The 27,732-nt window shown below is 38.8% G+C and overlaps 1 protein-coding gene across 6 annotated transcripts in view; it reads left to right on the forward strand.

Moving 5' to 3' along the window:
- The window catches only part of rptor (regulatory associated protein of MTOR, complex 1), a 442,693-nt gene that overhangs the window by 273,188 nt on the left and 141,773 nt on the right, over window positions 1-27,732 (forward strand). For all 6 annotated transcript variants that reach the window (XR_009818028.1, XR_009818029.1, XM_061988411.1 and 3 more), the window contains exons 16-21: window positions 1,686-1,751; window positions 10,444-10,635; window positions 12,315-12,455; window positions 15,937-16,057; window positions 18,114-18,254; window positions 21,277-21,432. Coding sequence is in view for 4 of the 6 variants with exons in the window: in XM_061988411.1 (XP_061844395.1) it covers window positions 1,686-1,751; window positions 10,444-10,635; window positions 12,315-12,455; window positions 15,937-16,057; window positions 18,114-18,254; window positions 21,277-21,432 (817 nt within the window). In the remaining 2 variants the exon portion in view is untranslated. The remainder of the gene's footprint in view (window positions 1-1,685; window positions 1,752-10,443; window positions 10,636-12,314; window positions 12,456-15,936; window positions 16,058-18,113; window positions 18,255-21,276; window positions 21,433-27,732) is intronic.

Here is a 27,732-nt window from a genome sequence, read left to right on the forward strand (position 1 = left end):
ATAAAAGCATGTAAAAAAACATACGCAATAACGGGCGATAAAATATTTGTCGGCGTTAATAGATTGATGGGTTAACTCAAAATTAACGCATTAACTTGCCCAGCTCTAATTTTTTTTAAATGTAAAACACTTCCTTGTGGTCTACATAACATGTAATGGTAGTTATTTGGTGAAAGTGTTGCATTAATTATGATTTACAGATCATCTTCAAGTAGCTTTCTGACAGTCTCTTCAGGATGCGTCGTTTTGTGGGCGGTCTTATTTACGTGGCTTACCTTTGACAGCGTCTTCTCCCCGTCATCTTTGTTGTAGCGGTGTAGCGTGCAAGGACGGGAGTGGAAGAAGTGTCAAAAGATGGAGCTAACTGTTTTAATGACATTCAGACTTTACTTCAATCAATAACGGAGTAGCATCTCCTCATCCGTGGCTCACTAGTGCAACAACAACGGAAATGTGTCCCGTGAAAAAACGTCCGACCGAAACTCTCTAATTACTAAAGTTCCTTGGGTGAATTATGTAAACCCACTACAGTTTTTAGCGCTTCGATAGCTAGTCTACTGACAGATATAAGTAAGAACTTTACACTACTTTATATTAGAAATGGCAACAGCGGAAGATGAATGCCACATAAGAAGGTAGAGAAAAAGAAGAAGCTAATGACTTCAATTGGGGACACGCGCGCATTTTCAGGACTTATGCAGATCCCAAATACAGATCAGCAGGTACCAGAAGGTAAGAAAAGTTGCTTTTGCATGATATTGCAAAACGCCAGATAATGTCTGCTAATAGGTGCCATTTTGCGGTCCTTATACACACACCATAATAATACTCGTATGTTCAATGCGCCGACAATTCATCAAGCGGTGCGGCTTCATAGCTTACCGAAGTCGTACTAAAACATTTTGACAGATTTTTGAGAGCCGTGTGTAATGTTCTATATTCTCAATGGAACATTTAAAGTTTTGGTATTGTTTACTGCCATCCTATTGCAGTCTACACGTATCTCTTATGTACTGGTCACACTTATCATTACACCATGTATCAAATTAATTTGCTTCGAGGTCAGTAAGCACAACCAGAATTATGCTGTACATTAGGCGCACCGGGTTAAAAGGCACACTGTCGGGTTTTGAGAAAATGAATGGATTTTAAGTGCGCCTTATAGTCCGCAAAATACAGTATATGCAACCAATACTTTACACAATAGAAATAGTGGTACCTCAATATACGAGTTCTTTAAATTACGAGTATTTTGAGAATCTGCTTTTTGTTATGTTTTGTACTCAAATGCGAGTATAGTTTGAGTTGCAAGCCCCCACCTTCTACTCGCGCCGCCATTTGAATTAGTATGTGTTGACAGCCCACAGCCAGAGATCGACAACCCCAGAACTAAGCCTATGCACAAATGTGCATGTGACATTGAATTAATGTCATTGATATCACATTGCACAACAGAAATTGGTAGAATGACTCACAAATACAATGAAAATAACCTGAAAAGTCAGGAAAATTGCAGGAATACTGCACAATAGAAGTGATCGAACACGTAAATTTGTAATAACACGAATGCTCAGTGTGAGGCTGGGCGAATCGATTAGTGGTTTTATGATTCAGCTCAGTCCAAATTCATCAAACCCCCTTCCAAAGATAAATACTACAGTTTTTTGTTGACTTTTTTCTTCCAGGCTGAACATCGGACCATGGCTGTCTTCATTTTGGCAGTTATTGTAAACAGCTACAGCACAGGACAGGTATGATTTCCTACACTTCTCCTATAATTTGCCCATTTTGGGCTCAAAGACAAATCAAACAAATATTCGTTTTTCTTTGACGGGACCTTAAACCTTACACTGCAGGTCTTAGAATCAAATCGGGATTCACCTGCTGGGCTTTTTTCGCTCCCTCAAAGAGTGTCTTCAATTCTGATAAACTCTTTCATTTATCCAACGAATGTTTAGCCGCGTGAAATAGTAAACAAATCCCCCGCCGGGAGTCGTCTTCTCCTTTTTTCGCCTTGAGGAAAACCAAAACATGCTGCTAAGTATCTGTTATTACCTTTTTTACGTTTTGACTTTTTTTTTACCTTCAGTACAGTTTGCTTCAGTACACTGCTCCGTTTTTTTAGCGTTTCCATTGCAGGTGTGTAAACAGATTGTCATTGGTTGCACAAGCTCTGTAAATAACTACAATGTAACTTGTCACTTTTTACAGCAAAGAAAATTTTCAGTAGTGAAAAACTACATCTTATGTACTGTTTGTACAAACCCTGTTTCCATATGAAGTGGGCAATTGTGTTAGATGTAAATATACCGTATTTTCCGCACCATAAGCCGCCCTGGGTTATAAGCCGCGCCTTCAATGAACGGCATATTTCAAAACTTTGTCCACCTATAAGCCGCCCCGTGTTATAAGCCGCATCTAACTGCGCTAAAGGAATGTCAAAAAAACAGTCAGATAGGTCAGTCAAACTTTAATAATATATTAAAAACCAGCGTGATGTGGGCGCGCATGGAGTCGTATATCAACATGGACGGAGCTGCGTGAAAAAAGCCACCCGGCCTCTTCGCGTAAACTTACCTTAACCACTCGCTCATCTTTTCTTCATCCATCCATCCCTTCGAGTTAGCTTTTATGATGACGCCGGCTGGAAAGGTCTCTTTTGGCAAGGTCTTCCTTTTGAATATCACCATGGGTGGAAGTTTCTGGCCATTAGCATGGCAAGCTAGAACCACAGTGAAGGATGACTTCTCATTCCCTGTGGTGCGAATATTCACCGTACGTGCTCCCGTTGTATCCACAGTGCGGTTCACAGGAATATCAAAAGTCAGTGGAACCTCGTCCATGTTGATAATGTTCTCTGGCCGGATCTTTTTTTCAGCTATCTTGTTTTTACAATATGCACGGAAAGTAGCCAGCTTTTCTTGAAAGTCTTTAGGCAGTTGCTGTGAAATAGTAGTCCGTGTGCGGATGGAGAGATTGCGTCTTTTCATGAACCGGAAACCTGTCGCTTAGTAGGAGCCATTTTGTGGTCTTTACAGATGTAAACACACAAAGGAAATGAAACGTAATATCCGCGCGCTTCTTCTTCTTCTTCTACGCGGGCGGGTGGTTGCTTACAGTAGAAGAAGAAGCGCTTCCTGTTCTATGGGGGCGGGTGCTTACCTTGGCGGTTGCTTGCGTAGAAGAAGAAGCACTTCCTCTTCTACGGGGAAAAAAGATGGCGGCTGTTTACCGTAGTTGCGAGACCGAAACTTTATGAAAATGAATCTTAATATTAATCCATATATAAAGCGCACCGGGTTATAAGCCGCACTGTCAGCTTTTGAGTAAATTTGTGGTTTTTAGGTGCGGCTAATAGTGCGGAAAATACGGTAAACGGAATACAATGATTTACAAATCATTTTCAACCCATATTCAGATGAATATGCTACAAAGACAACATATTTGATGTTCAAACTGATAAACATTTTTTTTTTTTGCAAATAATCATTAACTTTAGAATTTGATGCCAGCAACACGTGACAAAGAAGTTGGGAAAGGTGGCAATAAAGACTGATAAAGTTGAGGAATGCTCATCAAACACTTTTTTGGAACATCCCACAGGTGAACAGGCAAATTGGTAACAGGTGGGTGCCATGATTGGGTATAAAAGTAGATTCCATGAAATGCTCAGTCATTCACAAACAAGAATGGGGCGAGGGTCACCACTTTGTCAACAAATGCGTGAGCAAATTGTTGAACAGTTTAAGAAAAACCTTTCTCAACCAGCTATTGCAAGGAATTTAGGGATTTCCCCATCTACGGTCCGTAATATCATCAAAGGGTTCAGAGAATCTGGAGAAATCACTGCACGTAAGCAGCTAAGCCCGTGACCTTCCATCCCTCAGGCTGTACTGCATCAACAAGCGACATCAGTGTGTAAAGGATATCACCACATGGGCTCAGGAACACTTCAGAAACCCACTGTCAGTAACTACAGTTGGTCGCTACATCTGTAAGTGCAAGTTAAAACTCTCCTATGCAAGGCGAAAACCGTTTATCAACAACACCCAGAAACGCCGTCGGCTTTGCTGGGCCCGAGCCCATCTAAGATGGACTGATGCAAAGTGGAAAAGTGTTCTGTGGTCTGACGAGTCCACATTTCAAATTGTTTTTGGAAACTGTGGACGTCGTGTCCTCCGGACCAAAGGGGAAAATAACCATCCGGATTGTTATAGGCGCAAAGTTGAAAAGCCAGCATCTGTGATGGTATGGGGGTGTATTAGTGCCCAAGACATGGGTAACTTGCACATCTGTGAAGACGCCGTTAATGCTGAAAGGTACATAGAGGTTTTGGAGCAACATATGTTGCCATCCAAGCAACGTTACCATGGACGCCCCTGCTTATTTCAGCAAGACAATGCCAAGCCACATGTTACATCAACATGGCTTCATAGTAAAAGAGTGCGGGTACTAGACTGGCCTGCCTGTAGTCCAGACCTGTCTCCCATTGAAAATGTGTGGCGCATTATGAAGCGTAAAATACCACAACGGAGACCCCGGACTGTTGAACAACTTAAGCTGTACATCAAGCAAGAATGGGAAAGAATTCCACCTGAGAAGCTTAAAAAATGTGTCTCCTCAGTTCCCAAACGTTTACTGAGTGTTGTTAAAAGGAAAGGCCATGTAACACAGTGGTGAACATGCCCTTTTCCAACTACTGCAGCCATGAAATTCTAAGTTAATTATTATTTGCAAAAAAATAAATAAAGTTTATGAGTTTGAACATCAAATATCTTGTCTTTTAGTGCATTCAATTGAATATGGGTTGAAAGGGATTTGCAAATCATTGTATTCCGTTTATATTTACATCTAACACAATTTCCCAACTCATATGGAAACGGGGTTTGTAATTAATCTGTGACAAAAAATTGCTTGAAATTTTTATCTTTTCTTAACTTGTTTTCTTCTGTTCTGTAGAGTGCCATACTAGCACACAAAACTACACTTCTTGGTTTGCTAAGTGTTTCTTTATTCTTTAGCCCCGGTGTTTCAAAGTATGTGGCACTTCAAGGAGGTTATAGATAGACTGGTGTTGCTTGACCGAAAAAGGTCATTGAAAATATTAGTCACTCCTTTAGCTCACCATTTAGACTTTCCCGGTCGTGAGTTCGAACCCCGGCCGAGTCATACCAAAGAATATAAAAATGGTACCCATTACCTCCCTGCTTGGCACTCAGCATCAGGGGTTGGAATTGGGGGTTAAATCACCAAAAATGATTCCAGAGCGCGGCCACTGCTGCTGCTCACTGCTCCCCTCACCTCCCAGGGGGTGATCAAGAGTGATGGGTCAAATGCAGAGAATAATTTCGCTACACCTAGTGTGTGTGTGTGTGTGTGTGTGTGTGTGTGTGTGTGTGTGTGTGTGTGTGTGTGTGTGTGTGTGTGTGTGGGAGACAATCATGGGTACTTTAACTTTAACTTAACTTACATGACAGCAAGTTCGGTGCCCACTGGTGGGTAAATAGAGGTCAACAAAGTCCCTCTTCAAGTCCCTCTTCATACTGAAGAATATTAAAAGGTTTGAATTATCACCTTCAATGCATTGTCAGAAGATAAGTTCAAACGTATAAGATGATAAAATCCTAGACATGTTTAAAAAAATATTGGCTACATTTTCAAGTATATTTCATGGTAAATGATATGTTAAACAGCATATTTTTGCCATTGTTTTCACAAAACAAGAAATTTTATTTTGTCAATTACATTTTTTTTTTCAAATGGGTAGAATTCTAATTTGGAGGTTTGACAGCCAAGTAGAGCAGGGGTGTCAAACTCATTTTAGCTCAGTGGCCACATGGAGGAAAATCTATTCCCACGTGGGCCGGACGGGTAAAATCATGGCATAACAGCTTAAAAATACAACTACGACAATTTAAGATTGTTTTCTTTGTTTAACTCCGGCCCAAAATAGAACAAGGACATTCTGAAAATATACATATCACAAATAATCCTCTTGACAAAACACTTCAAGTTAGTTAAAAAGTCTGAGGAAAAAAATTGGCGCAGTTTCAAAAACACCATGAAGAACGCAATGAAATTAGACTTACGGTAATCTTTGTGTTTCTACAAACCAATTTATAAACTTTTAAGTCACAGCCCATCTATGATTGAACAAAAACAAATGAAACATAAATAAAAATGCTTCTATGTATGTTTCTTTAAATTTGCACAGTAGACAATCATTTCCACAGAACTATATCAATGTGCAGAGTCTCATGCAGCATTTTAAGTGGGGTTACCGATTGTTTATTTTACTCCTGTTTGTTTTACATTGGGTAGAGGGGGAGGAGTCGCAGCCCCGCTTTACCGTGTACCTCTTGCTTGGTATACTTGATCGCCCCGATATAAATTATTTGCTTGCCTAACAGAATTGCTATTGCGACATCTAATGGACACTTTTAGAACAGCAGTTTATTTAATTTAAAAATGCAGCTCAATTTTACACTTAGTAAACTCACCTCGTGGGCCGGATTGAACCTGGCCCGCAGGCCGCATGTTTGACATCCCTGCAGTAGAGCGTGGCAATTTTTGGGCCCCTTGGAAAGAAACCTGCAGTGTTAGTTTTTGAAAAGCCCTGATTAAGACAAACCAACCGTGACAACTTTATTGCAAAGAAACAAATACCTTAAAGAAAATACACGTCCACATCATGTCAAGGCCATGCAGCACGTGCAGTCCAAGAAGGCGTTTCTGCAATTACACATCGACATAATCCACACTGTTTACCTATCGTAATTTCCAGAACAATTTACAATTATATTTGTATTTGTATTTTGTCTTTAAGAGTTTTTAAAACACTTTTTTGCTACAAGTGTTTCGTAAAGCACCAATTCGGCGTTTCTAGATAAAAGAAAGCAAATGTGAGTGGAAACCTAAACGTGTTAAGCTTTTACCAGAGGCAGCATTTAAAATGCGTACTAAGATACACTATATTGCCAAAAGTATTTGGTCACCTGCCTTGACTCACATATGAATTTGAAGTGCCATCCCATTCCTAACCCATAGGGTTCAATATGATGTTGGTCCACCTTTTGCAGCTATTACAGCTTCAACTCTTCTGGGAAGGCTGTCCACAAGGTTGCGGAGTGTGTTTATAGGAATTTTCCACCATTCTTCCAAAAGTACGCTGGTGAGGTCACACCTGATGTTGGTCGAGAAGGCCCGGCTCTCAGTCTCCATTCTAATTCATCCCAAAGGCGTTTTATAGGGTTGAGGTCAGGACTCTGTGCAGGCCAGTCCAGGTCATCCACATCAGACTCTGTCATACATGTATTTATGAACCTTGCTTTGCGGACTGGTGCACAGTCATGTTGGAAGAGGAAGGGGCCCGCTCCAAACTGTTCCCACAAGGTTGGGAGCATGGAATTGTCCAAAATGTTTTGGTATCCTGGAGCATTAAAAGTTCCTTTCACTGGAACTAAGGAGCTAAGCCCAACTCCTGAAAAACAACCTCATACTTTAATTCCTCCTCCACTAAATTTCCCACTCGGCACAATGCAGTCTGAAATGTACTGTTCTCCCGGCAACCTCCAAACCCAGACTGGTCCATCAGATTGCCAGATGGAAAAGCGTGATTCATCACTCTAGAGAAGGCGTCTCCACTGCTCTAGAGTCCAGTGGCGACGTGCTTTACACCAGTGAAATCCCACGCTTTGCATTGGACTTGGTGATGTATGGCTTAGATGCAGCTGCTCGGCCATGGAAACCCATTCCATGAAGCTCTCTGCGTACTGTACGTGGGCTAATTGGAAGGTCACATGAAGTTTGGAGCTCTGTAGCAACTAACTGTGCAGAAAGTTTTTGCACTATGCGCTACAGCATCCGCTGACCCCTCTCTGTCAGTTTACGTGGCCTACCACTTCCTGGCTGACTTGCTGTTGTTCCCAAACTCTTCCATTTTCGTATAACAAAGCCGACAGTTGACTTTGGAATATTTAGGAGCGAGGACTGGATTTGTTGCACAAGTGGCATCCTATGACAGTTCCACGCTGGAAATAACTGAGAGCGGCCCATTCTTTCACAAATGTTTGTAGAAACAGTCTCCATGCCTAAGTGCTTGATTTTATACACCTGTGGCCGGGCCAAGTGATTAGGACACCTGATTCTCATCATTTGGATGGGTGGCTAAATACTTTTGGCAATATGGTGTAGTTTGCGTGCTGCTTGCTGCACAACAGCCATCCTGGCTTGGTTGAACAACACTGTTTTTCACTTTCGGTAAGAAGCCACCTGAAGGAATACAAACAATTTCACGATAAAATAATTTCACTGTCTTTTGCTCTCTGCTGTGGTTTTTCTGTCATTCTTCTCCCTAATGACTTGTATCCTTAATCAACTTTCAAAACCTGTCTTTGAGAACTTAACTATAAATATAACACTTTAGACGATGCGAGCACATGCTCAGAAACACATTCTCCATATTAGTGTTTACTCAATGCCTCTACTTCTCCCCTTTAATAACAGATGATATCCAGCATAACCAATGGACTCTCTGCCTGCTTCACATCTCCATTATTCTTCCTCCTTCCCGCCAACAACTGCATTCATGATGGCATCGTCACTGATCACTGAATCTTAATATCGGCGTTCAGCTGGGAGGCACCATGATGGAATAACACACAAATTATACGAAACGCATTACATTAGGAAGGGAGAATTAATACTAATACGTCACCAGAAATGTATTTGCTTTAATACTGCAAGTGAGTAAACTATCAGTGAGGTTGTATAAAAGCAGTAAGATTTAAGCGCTTTCTTCTTTTCGGACACAATTGTGCAAATGTAAACATGTCTTGTTCCGAGGTGACCTATGATGATTTTAATCTACAAAACCCAAAACCAGTGAAGTTGGCACGTTGTGTAAATGGTAAATAAAAACAGACAACCATGATTTGCAAATCCTTTTCAACTTATATTCAATTGATTTGACTGCAAAGACAAGATATTTAATGTTCCAACTAGTAAACTTTGTTATTTTTGGCAAATATTAGCTCATTTGAAATTTGATGCCTGCATCATGTTTCAAAAAAGCTGGCACAAGTGGCAAAAAGACTGAGAAAGTTGAGGAGTGCTCATGAAACACTTATTTGGAACATCCCACAGGTGAACAGGCTAATTGGGAACAGGTGGGTGCCATGGTTGGGTATAAAAGCAGCTTCCATGAAATGCTTAGTCATTCACAAACAAGGATGGGGTGAGGGTCACCACTTTGTGAACAAATGCGTGGGCAAATTGTCGAACAGTTTAAGAACATTCCCAAATAATTTTTTAGATCTTTAAGATGTAAAGTGTATGATATGCAGTGATGTTTTCAAATGACCGAAAGTCTTGAACTATACAAATTATTTCAGTGGTTGGAATCTGTGCTTTTGCCTCATATACTAGTTACTATGGTAATGTAATTAGTTACTATGGTCATCTAATTAGTTACTATGGTCATCTAATTAGTTACTATGGTAATCTAAGTCACAGCAGCTCAGACGAGGCACCAAGCAGTGTGGGTGGGGAGTGTTTCCACAGAGTGTTTCCAGAGCGGCCAGCCAGAAATGCGGGTGTCAGGGACAGACGCGAAAGAAGATTTTTACAACAAAGTTGTAAAGCTAAGTGATTTATCAGATGTATTAGATTGTAGGTGGGTTGTATTTTTACCCTTCACATTCATATTTCGCTGTGTTTTGGTGTGACGTTCATATATTGTCAATATTCAGTGTTTTATCGTTCATAGTTAAGATTGTAAATCCCACATTCTTTATTTTCATGTACATTTTGGGTGTCTCATTCAGTAAAAAAAAATTAAATGAATTTCCGTTTTTTAAGGCGGTCTGTCATAACGTTTTTAGCATTCAATCAGACATTATTGTGAGGTTTTATATTAGTGTACAGCAGATTTTCACAGCTTGCAGCTTACAAAGATAATATATATATATATATATATATATATATATATATATATATATATATATATATATATATATATACACACACACACAGATAGATAGATAGATAGATAGATAGATAGATAGATAGATAGATATACCGGCCCCCAGACACATATTTTTCTGTAAATTTGGCCCCTCGAGTCAAAATAATTGCCCAGGCCTGCTGTAACATAACAAAATGTGGAAAAAGTGAAGCGCTGTGACTACTTTCCAGATGCACTTTACCTTCTTAAAGGTTGTAAAGGATTTTGAAAAAGGATTTTTGTTTGCTCGTCTTATTCAAGCAATTAGCTTTATTTGACAGTGGAATGAGCTGGGTTGAAGTGACTAAATTGTAGCGCGAGGCCAGAGGTTAGTATTGATTTTTTGGCTCATGAGTTGAAAGAGTCCACGCCTGGCAGTCTGCTTGATGTTGACTATTTCCATCGACTGATCAGCATGTGTCCTTCCTTCCTTCCGCCAGGAGGCCTGTCTGCAGGGCAACTTAATAGCAAACTGCCTGGAACAGCTTTCGGACCCCCATCCCCTTCTACGCCAGTGGGTTGCCATATGCCTGGGACGCATCTGGCAGAACTTTGACCCGGCCCGATGGTGTGGAGTTCGGGATAGTGCGCACGAGAAACTCTACATTTTGTTATCTGATCCAATCCCTGAGGTAGGAGATCATAATGGGGCTCATACCTTTGCAAATGCAGGAAATGTCCTTACTTCTTATTTAGGTTTGGGAAAAAAGAGGGTATTTGAAAATATTCACACTTACAAAATACTTGTTTTTGCTTATACACATTTTAGTTATAAAGTCTAAAATACAAAAGTGTTTTTAACTTTAACCTCATAAACCTTGCCAGGTCTTGAAAAGTTTGCTACAAAAAAACATATATAAAAATAAATATATTTGCAAGTACACTACAAGGTCTACATGCTTTTGGAAGGGCTAAGTGCTTTTAAACAGTGTTAAATCTGTCACATTAGTGTTTTGTCTTGTGAAATTATTCATGACATATGCTGTACTCTGCCTGCTTACTTGTTTTCCTTATTTGCCCATTGAAGTGTTTGTCTAATGAGGTGTCCTTTTGTTGCCTAAACAAACCCTACTCTCAAATAAAACAAAAACAACATTTGTGACCACTGACCATTCATCAGATTGTAAATGTATTTTCTCATGGAAAATGTCATCCAGGGTGTCGATTCCAGACTACACTACATTTTGATAAACCATTGAAAAAATGACTGAGGCGAGTTGAAGTGGAACACATACCGTATTTTTCGAACTATAAGTCGCAGTTTTTTTTCATAGTTTGTCCGGGCTCCAGTGTGACTTATATATGTTTTTTTCCTTCTTTATTATGCATTTTCGGCACGTGCGACTTATACTCCGAAAATACGGTACATATTATTCTGTTAAAAAAAAAGTAACTTTCTGAGTAAATGTTTGCTTATACACATGCTTTATACATCAACATAACTGGAAAAATGTCAGCTAAACATTGACATTTTTAGAAAAACAATGTACAGTACAGGCCAAGTTTGGACACACCTTCTCATTCAATGGCTTTTCTTTATTTTCATGACTATTTACATTGTAGATTGTCACTGAAGGCATCAAAACTATGAATGAACACATGTGGAGTTATGTACTTAACAAAAAAATGTGAAATAACTGAAAACATTTTTTATATTGTAGTTTTTTCAAAATAGCCACCCTTTGCTCTGATTACTTGTTCGCACAATCTTGGCATTCTCTCGATGAGCTTCTGCTTCTGAAACAGTTTTCACTGTGTGCTTGAAGCTCATCAAGAGAATGCCAAGAGTGTGTAAAACAGTAATCAGAGCAAAGTGTGGCTATTTTGAAAAAACTAGAATATAAAACATGTTTTCAGTTATTTAACTTTTTTTTGTTAAGTACATAACTCCACATGTGTTCATTCATAGTTTTGATGCCTTCAGTGACAATCTACAATGTAAATAGTCATGAAAATAAAGAAAACGCATTGAATGAGAAGGTGTATCCAAACTTTTGGCCTGTACTGTATATTTATATTAAAAAACCCACTAATGTGACAAACTCAGCAAAATTCTTCCGAATAAGCAGGTTTATTTACTCTTATACAGTAGTAAATATATGTACATTTTCACACTCTAGTAACCTTCAGTCTCCTCTTTACTCTCATGCCCAGATCATATATGTAGACCTTGCACATGCACACACCTTATTGAATTGCTGTCTTTTTCTAGCAAGGCTCTCAGGAGGTTTTAACTTGGTGTTTCTAACGTTAACACGGCTGAGGCCAGGGGAGTGTGACATGAGGGCTGTGAATCAATATGTTGCTACAGGTGAGGTGTGCAGCTGTCTTTGCTCTCGGTACATTTGTGGGAAACTCTGCTGAGAGGACGGACCACTCCACCACCATCGACCACAATGTGGCCATGATGCTTGCCCAGCTCATCAACGATGGCAGTCCCGTGGTCCGCAAGGTTGCTATACACTTTTTTATTTTTTTTATCAGACTTGAAAGGAAAAGCTGTCAAATACGTGGTTATAGTTGACCTTTTAATATATTTCAATCCCGAAGTTACACTAATTGTATCACATACATATATTAAAAGCGTGCTTTCATTCATACATATGAGTCATTGATAAGTACCGGTAAAAAAAAAACAAAAAACGTATTTCCTTTTCAAACTCAAGCACAGAGGTAAAATGTTTCTGCTACTTAAGGAGCAGGGTTGTCCTCATCTCTGGTGGTTTCAGCTCCCCCAACAGAGGTCCAGAGACTGGCTCGTCCACTCCAAAAATAGAAAACCCAAAACCAGTGAAGTTGGCACGTTGTGTAATGTGTAAATAAAAACAGAATACAATGATTTGCAAATCCTTTTCAACTTATATTCAATTGAATAGACTGCAAAGACAAGATGTTTAATGTTCGAACTGAGCAATGTTTTTTTGTGTGTTTTTTTTTGCAAATAATCATTAACTTAGAAATAAGCAGGGGCGTCCATCATAGCGTTGCTTGGATGGCAACATATGTTGCTCCAAGACCTGTGTGTGCCTTTCAGCATTAATGGTGCCTTCACAGATGTGTAAGTTACCCATGCCTTGGGCACTAATAAACCCCCATACCATCACAGATGCTGGGTTTTCAACTTTGCGCCTATAACAATCCGGATGGTTCTTATCCTCTTTGGTCCAGAGGACACGACGTCCACAGTTTCCAAAAACAATTTGAAATGTGGACTTGTCAGACCACAGAATACTTTTCTACTTTGCATCAGTCCATCTTAGATGAGCTCGGGCCCAGCGAAGCCGCCGGCGTTTCTTGGTGTTGTTGATAAATGGCTTTCGCTTTGCATAGTAGAGTTTTAACTTGCACTTACAGATGTAGCGACCAACTGTGGTTACTGACAGTTGTTTTCTGAAGTGTTCCTGAGCCCATGTGGTGATATCCTTTACACATTGATGTTGGTTTTTGATGCAGCACCGCCTGAGGGATCGAAGGTCACGGTATTGCCGCTTACATGCAGTGATTTCTCCAGATTCTCTGAACCTTTTGATGATATTACGGACCGTAGATGGTGAATTTCCTAAATTCCTTGCAATAGCTGGTTGAGAAATGTTGTTCTTAAACTGTTGGACAATTTGCTCACGCATTTGTTCACAAAGTGGTGACCCTCGCCCCATTCTTGTTTGTGAATGACTGAGCATTTCATGGAAGCTGCTTTTATGCCCTAACATGGCATCCACTTGTACCCAATTAGCCTGTTCACCTGTGGGATGTCCCAAATAAGTGTTTGATGAGCATTCCTCAACTTTCTCAGTCTTTTTTGCCACGTGTGCCAGCTTTTTTGAAACATGTTGCAGGCATCAAAGTCTAAACGAGCTAATATTTGCAAAAAATAACAAAGTTCACCAGTTTGAACATTAAGTATCTTGTCTTTGCAGTCTATTCAATTGAATATAAGTTGAAAAGGATTTGCAAATCATTGTATTCTGTTATTAATTGCCATTTACACAACGTGCCAACTTCACTGGTTTTGGGTTTTGTACAACACATACACAAAATATAGCCGGTTGATTTTCAGAACAAAACGCTTTGTGATTAATAATGGGTTAATTACCTTTGTGAAAGGACCAAATAAGTAAAAAAAAATACTAGTCCAAGCAAGTCCACCCTCTTCTTCTTCTCCAGTTGGACTTCTGGCTGCTTGTTGTTTAATTCATCCCACATACCAAGTGTCTTGTGCGGATATGCGCCATATCGCTGCGAGAACTTGACAGTGTTCTTACTCCTACTGTTTGGTGGAGGCGTGCCACGCTCCGCACGCATCCGGTCAGTGTTGGCGGACCACACACGTAGAAAACTCTCAGCACAGCTGCGAAGCAAATTCACCCAGTAGAATCCTAGGGTGGTTACTTTGCCCACTTCACTGCAAAATAAAATGTGTACTGCCAAAATCACGTGATTAGCGACGTGTCGACATCAGGCTCAAAACGTCATTCAGGCACTTCAAGTCGATTAGTGGAGCACTCAACTCGACTGCACAATGTTTGTGTGTCTTCCTGAGCAGGGGGAACTTGCAGCCACTGCAGGATCTTCGTCCTTCACAACAAAGCGTGTTGGTTGCTAATATTTGTCATGCTGACTGTGTTCCAAACTCGCTTGACTTACCCAACTTTGTAATGTCTCGGCTGCTCCTTACCTTTCTCACTATCATTCTTACTCGACCACGTGAAATCTTTTTTGATCGGCTGATATTGTGTATCTTTTCCATTCATGAATGAGGTGGTAACTTGTCCATAACGTACCCTGCCTCAGATAATCTCCATTCATCACTGTTGTAGTCTATTCCAGTCTTGTTTAGGTCTACAATTCTTTACCTGAGCTCCTTTGACTGCTCTTTGGTCTTATCCAGGGTGGTGAAGACGTTCCAATGGCAAATGCTGCTTTCATAATTTGTTGAGATTAGGAGTATTTTCCTAAAATATCTTTTGGAGTCCGAATGCTTGTTGTTTGGTAGGCGATCAAATACATATTTGAGAGAACACACAAAAGCTAATAACAGAAGAAATGAACAAATTAAAATTATGGTTTGACAAAAACAGACTATCTTTGAATCTCAGTAAGACTAAAATAATGATATTTGGTAACAGTAGAAGAGAAAGTCAAACACAAATACAAATAGACGGAGTAGATATTGAAAAAGTAAAAGAAAACACATTTTTGGGTGTAATAATAGATGATAAAATGAACTGGAAACCTCATGTAAAAAAAAGTACATCATAAAGTAGCAAGAAACACTTCAATAATAAATACAGCAAAATATGTTCTGCACCGAAAATCACTTCATGTTCTTTACTAATCGCTCGTGTTACATATCTGAGTTATTATGTATAAATATGGGGAAACAACTACAAATGTGTGCTAACAGTGTTACAAAAAGAATCAGTTAAAATAATACATAATGTTAGATATAGAGAACATACAAACTCTTTATTTATTGAATCAAAAATATTGGAAATTCAACTATTTGGTGCATTTGCAAACAGCTAAAATGATGCACAAAGCAAACTATAACCTGCTCCCCAAGAATGTACAACAATTCTTCTCAACAAAAGAGGACAAATATAACCTTAGAGCAGGGGTCCCCAAACTACGGCCCGCGGGCCGGATCCGGCCCCCCAGCATCCAAAATCCGGCCCACAGGAAGTCCCAAGTAATTTATTTTATTTATTTATTTTTTTATATCTTTTATTTCTAATCCATTTTCTACCGCTTGTTACTCTTTGTGTCTCCTAGCCGCTCAAGCAAATCATATTGTATAAAAATTAATTTTCCCATCGATAACGTGACAATGTTAAATGTTGATGAACATCAATGTTAATTGATGTTAAATGACAAAACGGATAGGAATCAAATACTTATTGCCCCACTGTATGTTGTATCTTTATGTTTGACAGGAGTTGGTGGTAGCACTGAGTCATCTGGTGGTCCAGTACGAAAGCAATTTCTGTACTGTTGCCCTTCAGTTCATAGAAGAGGAGAAGAACTACACGGTGCCGTCACCAGCCAACACAGCAGGTACCCACCAGTCACACACCGGTTCAGTCAACCTTTGTGACATTCACACAGTGACATGTTCACTATATCTTTGTAGTGTGGCTCTTAAAAGTGCATTGGATTTAGCATTTATGGGCATCCGGGCACGATAAAATACATACATTTATCATTCATATGATTTTGCTGTGTAAAACTGCACTGCATCATCAATGTTTTCTCATTTTTGGGTGGGAGTCAAGCAGAATATTCTGATCTTTAGTAAGATTTTTTGGTTTGATGCGGTTTAGCAGCGTGCAGATTTCTCACGCAGTAAACATTAACAGTGAACAATATGAAGTGTACATTCTCCACAAGCCCCACCAGGGAATGTGCACAGAAGCAAGTGTTCAAACAGTTTAAGTTGTTTCCTAAAAAAGAACCCTTTTTAAATCAGGGATATCCTGGATGACAATTTTTTCCACAGCTAGTTTTTTATTCGCCCTTAGCATATTGTAAAAATAAATTATTAATAAGCTATACTATTAGATATTACACTTGTTTGCATTGTCAGCTGTAACACTAAGCTATGTTTGGTTCGGATAGTTTAGCATATATTGACCTACATTGGATTAGTTTTAGTATCTTTAATGTGCAAAATGTATGTAGGTAATTGACCTCACCATCCTTTAAGTTCTCTGTATGCTACACCAATATTTGTATTTTATTCATGTTTAGAATTGTAGTAGAGAAACACCTTTTTTATGTTTAGTTTTCGTTTTAAAAGCAGTTTGACTTTAAAACCGAGTTATGTGTTAAACTGATTATGTCGAACTTTTCCACTCCTAGAAATATTAATTGGATCCAAAATAAGCTTTTGGAAATGAGCTAGATTTTCTGACATACTGCCATTTTGGGCCAAAAGTTTGGACACACCTTCTCATTCACACTGCAAAAACTGAAATCTAAGTAAGATTAAATATCTCAAATAAGGGTGATATTTGCTTATTTTCTGTCTGGTAAGATAATTCTTCTCACTAAGCAGATTTTATGTTAGAGTGTTTTACTTGTTTTAAGGGTTTTGGTCCTAAATGATCTCAGTTAGATATTACAGCTTGTTGCTGAGATTTTATGAGCTATATTGAGTAAAACATAATTGAAACTAGAATATCAACTGTTGCAAAGCTGTCATCAACACTCACAAGTGTAAAACTACTTTTTTAAAGTAATAATTTCTTATTTCAAACATGAAAAAAAAAATCATGACTTTAACACAATTGTGTCTCATACACCTTCCGCCCGAATGCAGCTGAGATAGGCTTCAGCGACCCCCCGCCACCCCGAAAGGGACAAGCGGTAGAAAATGGATGGATTAAAACAAATGACAGCCAAATGGACTTTGCTGTTTTATTTTCAATGAAACAATGGAAAAGACGTACTCGTATAGTAGTACAGTTGTTATTAGTAAGAATATAATTATTTTAAGGTATATTTGGGTTCATTGAGGTTAGCTAATTGTACTTGTTTTGGAAAGTCTCGACAAGCCAAATGTTCTTGTTCTATTAGCAGATAATTTTGCTTAGTTCAAATAAAATACCCTTATTTTATTTTATTTTTTCTTGTTTTTGAACACTGATCTTTTTGCAGTGTACAACTCAACTGATGGTCCCAACCCCATTGATAAAGCAAGAAATTCCTCTAATCAAGCCTGATAAGGCACACCTGTGAAGTAAAAAAACATTTCAGGTGACTACCTCTTGAAGCTCATCGAGAGAATGCCAAGAGTGTGTAAAGCAGTAATCAGAGCAAAGGGTGGCTATTTTGAAGAAACTCAAATATAAAACATGTTTTCAGTTATTTCACCTTTTTTTTTTAAGTACATAACTCCACATTTGTTCATTCATAGTTTTGATGCCTTCAGTTACAATCTACAATGTAAATAGTCATGAAAATAAATAAAACCCATTGAATGAGGAGGTGTGTCCAAGCTGTTGGCCAGTACTGTATATTATGATGCATCACATTGTTAGGGTACAGATCGTATCAGCTGTGAGGTATTGTCGTTCTACCCTTTTGTTTATTCTTCTACATTTCATTCCAGAGCCTGGTAACTTGACTCCAGTGAGAGACAGCCCAGCAATCCCACGTCTGCGATCTGTAAACTCTTACACCAACATCCGTGCAGTTACCACTGCCCGCAACCTGAACAAGAGCCTACAGAACCTCAACCTCAATGAAGAGGGTAGGAGCGACCGATCACGTTTGAAAAGATAATATTTTAACCTGCAAGAATCCCGAGCCATTTAAAATGAAATGCTGGTAAAATGCTCGCACTGACCAAGTGGTGCTGTTTTAATACTAATACATGTCAGAGATGTAGTCAATAAACAATGGATCCCAACATATTCAGCATTCACGTACCTGCAGATATGCTAATTTTGGGGCCAAAAAATTGTATATTTTATTTGTAGGGGTAAAAAAAGTGGTGACTACCTATAGTTATAAGTTGAAATGTGTTCAATCAGCGTTTGATCCTGGATTGTGTTTCCATGTAGGGTTATTGTATCTAAATCAAATCTAATAATTACAACAATCACTTTCATGGCAATTTTTGAAGAATATAATGTCAACGTCAAGCTTCGAGGGATATAGCTAAGTGTGGGGCCTTGACACAGCAGCACAACCCAGGCTTTATTGTGACAATCATAGATACTTTATTATGGACATCTCAATTACTCATCTTTTTTTATTTATTATTATTTGTGGGTGGTCTGGGAAAGTGACTCCACAAATATCATTGATCAACTGTATTACTTATTTGAAAATAACTTAACTTTACTTGATAGCTATTTTTATTTGAATTAATTTAAAAAATATATCAAAAACAGTGGATTTTTTTTTTATATTGTTGAATGGCTTTAAAATGAGATTTAATGACAAGAAAATAAGCTTTTGGAAATGAACTACCTTATCTGACCACTATGTTTTTGAGAAAGTCACGTTTTTGTACGTCATTTACTAACTTCAGAGCTGTTATGGGACAATTTACAAAAACATTTACATGTGTTCCTGTAGTCAAAACAGGATTGTATTTTAGATGAAGAAGATTACCGTATTTTTCAGAGTATAAGTCGCACCTGCCGAAAATGCATAATATAGAAGGGAAAAAACATATAAGTCGCACTGGAGTATAAGTCGCATTTTTTGGGGACATTTATTTGATAAAACCCAACACCAGGAATAGACATTTTAAAGGCAATTTAAAATAAATAAAGAATAGTGAACAACAGGCTGAATAAGTGTACGTTATATAAGGCATATATAACCAACTGAGAACGTGCCTGGTATGTTAACGTAACATATTATGGTAAGACTCATTCAAATAACTATAACATATAGAACATGCTATACGTTTACCAAACACTCTGTCACTCCTAATCGCTAAATCCCATGAAATCTTATACGTCTAATCTCTTACGTGAATGAGCTAAATGATATTATTTGATATTTTACGCTAATGTGTTAATAATGTCACACATAAGTCGCTCCTGAGTATAAGTCGCACCCCCGGCCAAACTATGAAAAAAACTGCGACTTATCGTCCAAAAAATACGGTAGGTCAATTTAAAAGTGTAGTAGTAGTCATTTTATTTCAGACCCAGGGGGATCCATATCACAGAAGAAAAAACATACAAAAACCCAAATAAAAGAAATACAAGCAGAAATAAAATAAATACAAAACTTGTATTAAGAAAAAAAAACACTCCACAATATTCAATGTAAAACTGAGTCTTTGCTATACCGTAAATCTAGCATTTAGTGTCATCACGTGGCTGCAGTGAACATTATGTACATATTTGCCAGATACAACATGGGAAATGTTATAATTTTTAAAGTTGTTTTACAAAAATATTTTTCTTTGAAGGAACACATTTTTTTTAATCTTCACCTGTTGGTCATTTTAATCATAGTATGCAGTGCATCCGGAAAGTGTTCACAACACTTCACAGCCTTAATCTAAAATTGAATATATTCATGTTTGGCCTCAAAATTGTACGCATAATCCCCCATAATAGCAATGTGAAAAACATTTTTTTTAGAAAGTTGCACATACCTTGAGAAACAAAATTCTCTGGTCTGATGAGACAACGATTGAAGTCTTTGGCGTAAATGCCAGGCGTCATGTTTGGAGGAAAACCGGCACCGCTCATCACCAGGTCAATACCATCCCTACAGTAAAGCATAGTAGTGGCAGCATCATGCTGGGAGACTAGTCAGGATAGAGGGAACGATGAATGCAGCGATGTACAGAGACATCCTGGCTGAAATCCTGCTTTAGGGTTCTCTTGAACTGAGACTTGGGCGGCGGTTCATCTTTCAGCAGGACAGTGAAGATATCAAAGGAATGGCTTCAGGACAACTCTGTAAATGTCCTTGAGTGGCCCAGTCAAACCCTAAACTTGAATCCTTGAACATCTCTAGAGAGATCTAAAAATGGCTGTACACCGGTGTTTCCCATCCAACCTGATGGAGCTTGAGAGGTGCTGCAAAGAGGAATGGGCGAAACTGCCCAAAGATTGGTGTGCCAAGCTTGTAGCATCGTACTCAAACAGACTTGAGGCTGTAATTGCTGCCAAAAGTACATCGACAAAGTATTTTGCAAAGACTGTGAATACGTATGCACATTTGTGTTGGGGTTAAGTATACATATTCCCCATTAGTCTAATCATGAATGTAATTTTATTTTTTCAGACTTTTTTTTGTTGTTGTACACAACATTTCTCTTTGTTACAATGAACCAACCATAACAATGTGACTGTTCATATCTTTGCAAGGGGTAAACCTGCAGGGGATCAAATGCAGATACAATAGTACTATATACTTTTATAGTTATTTAGGGCTAGGGACCATTTGATTATCGTTTTACCGATTTAATTAGTTATTTGAATTTTTTTGGTATTTCTAAAATAAGTATTTGACAGAACATATTGCACTTCTTTGACGTTGTGGTTGTCTGATCTTTCCATAAATTGTATTTTAAGCAATTTATGACGGGACCAGGCTAGTATGATACAGGGATGTTCAAACTTTTTACAACCCGGGGATAAACAACCCATGCCACAAAATTGAAGGATTCTGGGGATGTTTTTGTTGATGTACAGTACATTGTTTGAATGGGACATAACTGTGTTCAGATGTTTCTATTTCTGTGGATGTTTAAGCCCGAGTGATGCATGTGTTGCTTTGTGGTCCCCATCATCCAGGTGCACCAGCAGCGTTCTCTCCTGGAAACCTCAGCACCAGCAGTAGTGCCAGCAGCACCCTGGGAAGCCCCGACAATGACGAATACATTCTCTCCTTCGAGACCCTGGACAAGATGCGACGGGTGTCTTCTTACTCGTCACTCAACTCTCTTATAGGTAAACAATTTTGTTGTTCCCATATATCTACTAACCTTTAACCTCTAAAAACCTGTGCATGCTTGAAAAATAGATCACATATTTGTATACAATACTCCATGGATAATCTTGCTACGAAAGCAAAGAGGAGACTTTGATGCTTACAACATGGCTCAGTTGGTAGAGCGGCCGTGCCAGCAACTTAAGGGTTCCAGGTTTGATTCCAGCTTCCTCCATCCTAGTCACTAGCTGTGTGCACTTGGACACATTTAATCGGATTAAAAGCCTAACTAAAATGTCATTCTGATTGAGATAGGTGGTTTATTTTTTTCCTTCTCTTTTTGTACATTATAAGTAATTTATGGAAACTAGGAAATGTAACGCGAAACACCGTAACACGAAGTCTTTGTGATTTATAGTATATTCAATATTTTTCTAAAGGTTTGTACCAGACGCACTCTTAAGGTATATAGCACGGACCAATCATAACAATAATGATAACTGACGCATTGAGCAGCCAATTAAACTGTGAAAACACCAGTGATGTGCGGTGAGGTTCATGGCTGGTGAGGCACTGACTTCATCACAGTCAGATTTACAAACATATGAACCCTAAAGAGTATCTTATTCACCATTTGATTGGCAGCAGTTAACGGGTTATGTTTAAAAGCTCATACCAGCATTCTTCCCTGCTTGGCACTCAGCTTCAAGGGTTGGAATTGGGAGTTAAATCACCAAAAATGATTCCCGGGCGCGGCGCCGCTGCTGCCCACTGCTCTCCTCACCTCCCAGGGGGTGATCAAGGGGATGGGTTAAATGCAGAGGACAAATTTCACCACACCTTATGTGTGTGACAATCATTGGTACTTTAACTTAACTTGAACTTTACACATACAAACTGTAGCACACAAAAAAGCACATTTAATAAAAAAAATTATTATGGTCTTACCTTTACTTATAAATGAAGTCCATGCACCGCTCCTTCTGAACAAAAGCATCGATAACTTGTTTATAGAAGTCTTCCTTATCTTTCTTCAGTTTTAAAAGTCTGTCTGTCTCGATGGAGATCTTCCTTTAAGTGTATTACCCCCTGCTTCGATTGAAAGTTTATTTTAGATATGTAATCCTCCATGTTGAAAGTCCAGGCGATAGGAAAAAAAAAACGATCGCTGCTAACTGTTGCTGCTTGTTGTCACTCATTCTGCAGCCGAGTAGTCGCAAAAATGATCCCTGGGATCACTAGCGCCCTCTACCACCATGAGGCGGGATTACTGCGAGCCTCACACAGTGCGTCTTTGCAGCCGTTTTATGATTGCTCAGCACAAGAAATACGTTACACACATACAGTTGTTGACAAAATACACTGTACATTATATACTTCAGCTAACTAAACTATGGAAATGTATAATACAATTCATATAGCAATACGGTCTCACTGCACAGCAGGCCAGCAGTTAGCCGAGTCATTGCGCAATCCATGGTGAGGCTCAACTCAGTGACGTGCCTCAACTGGCTGCTGATCACCGCAAGTCTCTTCTCAGTATTTGAACGGCAAATGTGAAAATTCAGCAATTTTGAATAAAAATAATCTAAAACTGGTGAAGTTAAATGGAAAATAACTTTATAGTATAATCACTGGATACATATAACAATTTAATTTTTTTTTTTTCTTTTTACATTTTCTTTCTTTCCATGATGGCACGTGAGGCTGCACGTCACTGGAAAACACCAACACGTTGGTTAATGACTGATTTTCCAAACAGTTATGACAGAACAGTTATGAGAGACAAAATCCATGGAGTTTTGTTTGTTGGTCAATATTTTCACCTTGTGTGGCCTGTAGGGATGTAAAGATATCAGAATCTTACGGTACGATATTATCACGGTATTAGGGCAACGGTACGATGTTATTGCATGCAGTACTGTCAAAAAAAAGGTGATTTTTACAAAAAATACCTTGGTGTGGAAAAATAAGTGCTGCTTATGTTAGGGATGAACACACTTACTGGTTCTGTAAATAATAAACACTAACCTAATGCTCAAATGTTGTAATCCTATTTGTTACTTCCAAGATGTATTTTCAAAATGTAAAAAACAGTGAAGGAACAGTGTTTCAAGTAACAAGCAAACCTAACAAAACTTTCAATTAAGCGTCTTTAAAATAACATTATACATTTTCTGTCATGAGGAAAACTTGATCTAAATGCCTCATGAATTGATGTTTGGCCTGGCTTGTATCTTGGTTTTGGCACCAATCTTTTCCGGGTGATGATTGATTAAGTGACTTCTCATGTTGCTTGTGTTTCTCATGTTGCAATATCTGCAAACTGTATTTTGCATGTCAGTACGTTTTCTCCTCTTTATTTTCCTTGACCGAGAAGGTAAAACCCTCTGTGTTTCCTGTCATCTTTTACTGAGCTGCGTTGCTCAGGGGATTATGGGAAATGCGGTTTGTTTCTCAGACCAACTCACTCAATAGCGCCATATAAAAACTACACTGGCGGGGGTACTCAGTTTTCATTTACATTATACTGAGAATTTTGAAACCGCTATACCATTACATCCGTAGTGGCCAGTGGTTTTCAATTGGAAACTTTTGGAACACCAGATTCTAACTTTAGAGTAACTTGTGTAAAATACTCTAAAATTGGATTAAGTAAGGACTCAAACTACAGTCTCATTTGGTTTTCCAGTCCATACTTCCAAGTTAGTTCTTTGAAAGCACATAATTCCGAAAACTATAGTTATTACTTATTCCTCAGTGTCAGTACCACTTACCGTAGACACATTGTGACATTTGTTCTCTTTTAAGAGAGCTCAGAAGCCATGCCTCTCCCAATGGGTAAAAGACAGCTTTACATATACTTGGTTAGAGTGTCCGCCCTGAGATTGATAGGTTGGGAGTTCAAACCGGCAGAGTCATACCAAAGACTATAAAAATGGGACCCATTACCTCCCTGCTTGGCACTCAGCATCAAGGGTTGGAATTGGGGGTTAAATCACCAAAAATGATTCCTGGGCGCAGCACCGCTGTTGCTCACTGCTCCCCTCACCTCCCAGGGGGTGAACAAGGGGATGGGTCAAATGCAGAGGACAAATTTCACCACACCTAGTGTGTGTGTGTGTGACAATCATTGGTACTTTAACTTAACTTAACTTAACTTTGGGTATGACTTCTTTAGAATCCAGGAATTTCAAAGAGGTTAATGTGTTTTTAGGTGCAGCGTGAACTAAAATCCACACTCATCTTCCCTGCTTTTATGTGACAGGCAAGCTTGCTCATGTGTCCTCACAGCCAGTTTGTGCATAAGTGGAGAAAACATCATCTGAGCCTCAATTTCTCTTGTGTGTATAAATTATCGTGGTATAGTTGTTGTCCACAAACTGGAGGGTTCGTAGTTCAAACCCAGCTTCCTCCATCCCAGTCATGCCATTGTGTCCTTGGGCAAGTCCATCCATCCATCCATTTGCTACCGCTTATTCCCTTCGGGGTCGCGGGGGGCGCTGGAGCCTATCTCAGCTACAATCGGTCGGAAGGCGGGGTACACCCTGGACAAGTCGCCACCTCTTCGGAGGGCCAACACAGATAGACAGACAACATTCACACACTAGGGCCAATTTAGTGTTGCAAATCAACCTATCCCCAGGTGCATGTCTTTGGAGGTGGGAGGAAACCGGAGTACCCGGAGGGAACCCACGCAGTCACGGAGAGAACATGCAAACTCCACACAGAAACTTGGGCAAGTCACTTTAACCAAATTGACTTTCCCTCAGTCTACTCCAAGGCAGCTGTGGCTGCAAATATAGCTTACCACCACCACTTGTCCCTGCATAATGGGGTTTGCTAATACATTATTATTTTACCTGAAATGATTCCCCCTGTGTTTATATTCTCCATGTTGAGAAACATTCACACTTTAAGTATAGTACTTGTATTTTATGTAAGGCATTATTCATGCACACTGATAAATTGAATACATGATAGTTACATTCTTCTTTGCATTTACAATCAGTGACCTAACTCAACCTAAAAGCCTGCGTTGTCATTGGAAACGTCTATGTTTATTAGTTTGAACTATTGGTAGGTCTAAAGTTGTCGCTAAAATACCGTTTACACAGAAACAACAGAAAATATATTGATTTGTTTCCAGTTTGTTATGGGAGAACATACATTCTCTTTTTTTAACACAAAAGCAAGCTTAAAAGACCTAAAGATGTTGTGTATTATACTGTTGCAGTTTAAAACAAATTGAAGCCATAAATGCTGGAGCTGCAAGAAAGCAAGCAGAAAAACCACAGTCTGTGGGAGTTGGAGCAGTTTCAGTCGTGATGTATTGATCCATGCGTTGACTGTTTTCCTTTGCCTGCACACTGTATTTTGTTGTTACAAATTGAGCAATAACTGTAGCCAGAGAAAGAGCAGGTAGATTTGCAAGGTTCATCCAATCAAAATGCATGGTAATGTGGATAAATAATCTATTTGGATACTCGGGACATTTTTTAAATTTTCATGTCTATCTTACAGCATTCTCTAAAAAATCAAGAAACCGCAAGCACATTCAGTGGTTAGTTGTCAAAATGCTGCCAAAAACATACAGTGAGGAATATAGTAAAACATGATCTGATTTCCTGCTGATTTTTTAGGTTTAGCCCAGGGGTCCGCAATCCAAAATGTTGAAAGAGCCATTTTGGACCAAAAATACAAAAAAAAAAAAAAAATTCTGTCTAGAGCTGCAAAAAATGTCACACACACACTAGGTGTGGCGAAATTATTCTCTGCATTTGACCCATCACCCTTGATCACCCCCTGGGAGGTGAGGGGAGCAGTGAGCAGCAGCGGTGGCCGCACCCGGGAATCATTTTTGGTGATTTAACCCCCAATTCCAACCCTTGATGCTGAGTGCCAAGCAGGAAGGTAATGGGTCCCATTTGTATAGTCTTTGGTATGACTCGACCGGGGTTTGAACTCACAACCTACCGATCTCAGGGCGGACACTCTAACCACTAAGCTACTGAGTAGATAAGTGTTATAATGAAGGCAACACAAGTGTCTATATTAGCTATTTTAGACTACTATCAAAATGACTATGCGTCAACAAAGAAATCTTTGTTAACAGAAATGTTGAAATGTAATATTTATTCTACACATTTTTATAATATTGGAAAACATTGCTAAAACAGAGGCTTTTCAGAGGTAACTCCTGGAAATTACTGGCTTAGAATGGCCAAAGGTAAAGATGTGCGTGTCCAAGTTGAAAGAAACGGAAACTACAAATAAAATGACCTCACATATACCTAAAATACGAGGCATAATGATGCAATATGTACATATAGGTAGCATACATAGCATGTTAGCATTGATTAGCTTGCAGTCATGCATTGACCAAATGTGTTTGATTAACACTCCAAACAAGTGAATAACATCAACAAAGCTTAGCTTTGTGGACTCACGCACAGCATAAAACGTTTGGTGGACAAAAAGAGACAAAGAAGGAGTGGCATAAAACACGTCTTTTTGTGGCAGCATCAAAGAAAGCTGTACATGTAAACAAACTACGGTGCGTTCAAGGACTTCCGAACTTAGGACAAAATGGCGCGCGCCAAATACTCTCATCAGAGAAGCATGTTTAATATAAAGAGTGGGATTTCTAACAATTAGGAAGGTTTGTATCTTGTTTGTCTTCCTACAGAAACCATATTACAAACAAAAAATATATTTTTTTCTTAATCTTTTTCCATTTTCATAAATTTTTGAAAAAGCTCAGGGGAGCCACTAGTAGCCGCGCGTTTAGCCCTTGACAAATATATTTACAATCCATCATTTTCATGGTAGATTTATTGTAACAGAGAGACATAATGTAAAAAGGTATCATTGAAGAAAGGTCATATGTTAATTTGCATTAGACTTATCTACATTGTTGAAGAGTTCAGGTACACGATTGCAGACCTGCACAAGACTGGAATTGGAGTCCATCAAAAGATGTAATTACTCATAACAGTAGATCAGTTGGAGTAAGGATGACTGTAAGAAAGAAGAAGATTAAGGAGGCAGACAAATAGAAAATCAAAGCCCAACAACAACATCCCTACTGTATAACATTAAGGTGAAAATATGCCTTGGGGTTGTTTCTCTGACCAAAATCCCTCCTGATGTATTTCTAACCCTGCTGACCAACTACAAGAAACTACAAGTCACATTTTGTATTGGAGACTAATATTTATTTTCTTCAAACAAATATTAATTAATGTATAGTCTTTATATAATATTATATTTATGAATTTTTTTTTTTTTACATTCTGACTCTGTTACAAAAACCTACC

This window comes from Nerophis lumbriciformis, linkage group LG27, assembly GCF_033978685.3.
Source record: "Nerophis lumbriciformis linkage group LG27, RoL_Nlum_v2.1, whole genome shotgun sequence".
Lineage (NCBI taxonomy): Eukaryota > Metazoa > Chordata > Actinopteri > Syngnathiformes > Syngnathidae > Nerophis > Nerophis lumbriciformis.